General features: G+C 48.7%; 1 protein-coding gene across 2 annotated transcripts in view; it reads right to left on the bottom strand.

Moving 5' to 3' along the window:
• The window catches only part of Fbxl19 (F-box and leucine rich repeat protein 19), a 21,491-nt gene that overhangs the window by 5,827 nt on the left and 11,863 nt on the right, over positions 1-3,801 (bottom strand). For both annotated transcript variants that reach the window (XM_021192336.2, XM_021192345.2), the window contains exons 8-9: positions 1,385-1,548; positions 925-1,086 (exon numbers count right to left, since the gene is read on the bottom strand). In XM_021192336.2, the coding sequence (XP_021047995.1) occupies positions 925-1,086; positions 1,385-1,548 (326 nt within the window). The remainder of the gene's footprint in view (positions 1-924; positions 1,087-1,384; positions 1,549-3,801) is intronic.

Below are 3,801 nucleotides of genomic sequence, written 5' to 3'. Positions count from 1 at the left end.
GGGGAAATGAAAATGGCCCCAGGGGGTTGGTGAGATGGCTCAGTAGATAAGAGCACTGACTGCTCTTCCAAAGATCCTGAGTTCAAATCCCAGCAACCACATGGTGGCTCACAGCTACAGTGTACTTACATATAACAATAAATAAATCTTTAAAAAAAAAAAAAAGAAAAAAAAGAAAATGACCCCAGGACTGGAGAGAATTTGGCAAGAAGGCTAAAAAAGCTGAAATTCAAGGATGGCATAAGGCAATGCTGGCTTATCCAAGGATGGAGGTGCAGATCTAAACTCAGTACTCGGGAGGCAGAGCATCCCAGCTTCCAGTGCGGTCTAGGCTACAGAACAAAACCTGTCTCAAAACCAAACAGAGATGAAAACTAAGAAGAGGTCAGGTATGGTAGCTCACACCAATTCTAGCACTTGGGAGAGAGAGGCAAATTCATCTCTCTTGAGTTCAAAGCCAGCCTGGTCTACAGAATAAGACCCTGTGTAAAACCAAACTACAAAAACCGACCCTGTGAGCTCAGTGGTAGAGTGCCTGCCTAACACGCCTAGGGGGCTGAGTTCCCTGGGCACAGAAAACAAAAAATGTCCTTATTCATAGTCCTAGGAGTGACAGTTGAAGCCCGGGGTGGCACAGCAGCTGTGCCCTCTGGGTGTTTTCCCTGCCTCTGCTATGGGTCCAGAGAGAATGCTCTGAGCGCTATCGCCCCTCATCAGGCCTTCTCCTCCCTCCTGAGCAAAGCCCTACCCTTTTAAGACTCAGTTCAAAGCACACAGCAGGAAAAGTGAATGAGACATAGGTCAAACTCCTGTCTTCTTCCATTCCTTTATTAACCACTCTGACCCCTGGCCCGTCATAAGAGGCTTCAGGGCCTCCACCTCCACTTTAGCTAACCCAGCTACAGATGATCACGGCGCTCAAACCTGGCTTGGTGTCTGGTGGAGGCAGCAGCAGCTCACGAAGCTGGGAGTCTTTAACATCTTCAATCCAGCGGAGGTCCAAGAGCCGCAGCGCTGGCAGTGGGGCCGAGCCCAGGGCAGAGACAGAGAGCCAGGAGCACCCAGAAAGCACCAACTCCTGCAGGCCTAGAATGTAAGAAGCAGGCTGTAGACCTTCACCAGCAACCGCCTCTGTGCCCCTCTGTCCCGATTCATCACCATCCTACCTCTGTGTCCGTCTGTCCTGACTCATCACTTCCTATCTCTGTGTCCGTCTGTCCCGACTCATCACCATCCTATCCTGTGTCCATCTGTCCCAACTCATCACCGCCCTACCTCTATGTCTGTCTATCCGGACTCATCACTGCCCTACCTGTGTCTGTCTATCCTGACTCATCACCATCCTACCTCTGTGTCCCTGTGTCCTGACTCATCACCATCCTACCTTGCAGTCGGTTCAGGAGCCACATGAGCTGCTTTTTGGAGACACCTGTCCAGCTGAGGTCCAGAGCACGGGGCTGGCGGCGAACCACCCCACTAAGCATGGGTGGGGTCAATGACTTCCTCCGGCTTAGGTCCATCCTAGGCCACAGACGCTTGTCGTAGCACCTGCCAGCCACAGGGGGGAGACAGAGATCTAAGTCCCAAGTCTCTAGGAAACAGTCAGGACACCCCAGGTCTCTCCTGTCCCAATGCAAGAATCTTCTGGCCTCCAGCCCAAAGGACTGGATTTAGGACCCCATTGCTAACTAGAAGCAAGACCCTAGGCAAGTCCATTCCTCTCTCTGAGTCAGAAAGACTTCAGTTATAAACTATAGATAATGACTCAGGGGGCTTGCTCCACAGGGTTGCTATAAGATCAAATGAAGTAATTATAGTTCATGGGCCTTCTAACTTATAAAGCGTTTTGCCAGATAGCCACACAAATACCATACACATTTGATGTAATTAATGTAAAAGAAATCTGAAAGCAGCCCCCAGATTCTACCTCTGGGCTTCTTTTTTTTTTTTTTTTTTTCAAGACAGGGTTTCTCTGTGTAGCCCTGGCTGTCCTGGAACTCACTCTGTAGACCAGGCTGGCCTTGAACTCAGAAATCCGCCTGCCTCTGCCTCCCAAGTGCTAGGATTAAAGGCGTGCACCACCACGTCCAGCTACCTCTGGGCTTGATTCCTTTACTAAGTTATTACAGCTCACAGGACTTTTCAGCTCTCCTCTGCCATGTGTGTAGCCAAGGCTGGACTTACGCCCTGATGCTTTCTGTCTGTTAAGTTACTGAGTTTCCCCCACTAGGATGTAAGCTCCACCGGGCAGGTCTGGTCTTTCTCACTTCTGGATCTCCAGCATCCGACACACTAAAGGCAGGGGCAAAGCACATGCTATAGGGCACACACGTTGACTGAATGAATCAAGCCAGTGTGAACTACTTCAAGGACTCATTCCCATTTTGCATTTATTCATTAACTGTTTGTGGAAGGCCTAGGAGGTCCTAGACACTGGAGCAACAAATATAACTCATGAATCTGAAGAAAGGTAAACAGGTCCGAGTCCAGCACACCAGAAGATTCAACTAGCAGTTAGTGGAAGGATTCCCAAATATTTTATCAAGTAAACCACACACACCCGTCCTCCCAAAGGAAGCTGTCAACATCTTGTGATATACTGAAGTTCCTCAAACAACTTGAGTTGTCTACTTCAGTACATCTCAAAGTCAAGTCAGGAAATTCCCAATGAACCAATGGGCAGTCAGAGCAGCAGGACCGGGTTGAGAGGGGAAGTCTTAGGTTGAAAGAGGAATTACTGAACTCCAATCTACTCCCTATCTACTTTTCTGCATAACGAGGGTTTAACTTTTTTGGTTTGTTTGTGATACAGGTTATCACACTGTAGCCCAGGCTGGTCTAGAATTCGCTATTTAGTCTAGGCTACTTTAGACTTTGAAGTGGGCCAGGCAGGCATGGTGGTGCATACCTTTAGTCCCAGCTCTCAGGAGGGACAAACAGGTGGGTCTCTGTGAGTCTGGGATTTGAGGCCAGTTTGGTCTGCATAATGAATTCCAGGACAGACTGGGCAGTGTAGAGAGACACTTCCTCAAAAACCAAAACACCACCACCAACAAAGGACCTTGAAGTACTTCCTACTTCAGCCAGGATTGCGAGCCTGTGCTGTCACATCTGGCTTGAATTTATCTCAAGTCATCCTCTATCTGCACTTAAAACTAATGCTGTGCTGGGAGCGGTGGCACGCGCCTGCAGTTCTAGCACTTGAGAGGTGGTGACAGGACAATCAGGAACGAAAGGCTGGCCTCAACCACCGGACCCCGGTCTTAACCAAAACATAAACAAAAAGGTCCACACAAATGGGAAGCTTAAACTAACCGTGAGTGAGGCCAGGGATGCCTGGGCAGTAAATGCCGGCCAGCCTGCCTGAATCCCATCCCTAGAAGCCACAGAAAGGTGGAAAGAGAACAGACTCTGCAGCTATCTGCTTAACGCCACACCTCCTCCAAGTAAAAAATTTAAAAGGCCAATCTATACTGCACAGCAGGGCACTGTCACCAAGAGCCGTAGAGAAGCTCAGCAGGTAAAGGTACTGGCACTAAGCCTAATGACACCACCCCACCCTCTCGCACACTACATATACATACCATATACATACACACGCATGAATTCACACAAATGAATAAACACAATGAAAACTATTATATTCTAGCTAGGAATTGCTATGGATGTAGGAAACTACAGCTGTTAAAAGCAAGTGGTGGGAGGCAGAGGCAGGCGGATTTCTGAGTTCGAGGCCAGCCTGGTCTACAGAGTGAGTTCCAGGACAGCCAGAGCTATACAGAGAAATCCTGTCTCGAAAAA

This window comes from Mus pahari, chromosome 1 (assembly GCF_900095145.1).
Source record: "Mus pahari chromosome 1, PAHARI_EIJ_v1.1, whole genome shotgun sequence".
Taxonomy (NCBI): Eukaryota; Metazoa; Chordata; class Mammalia; order Rodentia; family Muridae; genus Mus; species Mus pahari.
The sequence above is the reverse complement of the archived record's forward strand: the minus strand, read 5'-3'. Positions and strand labels throughout refer to the sequence as shown.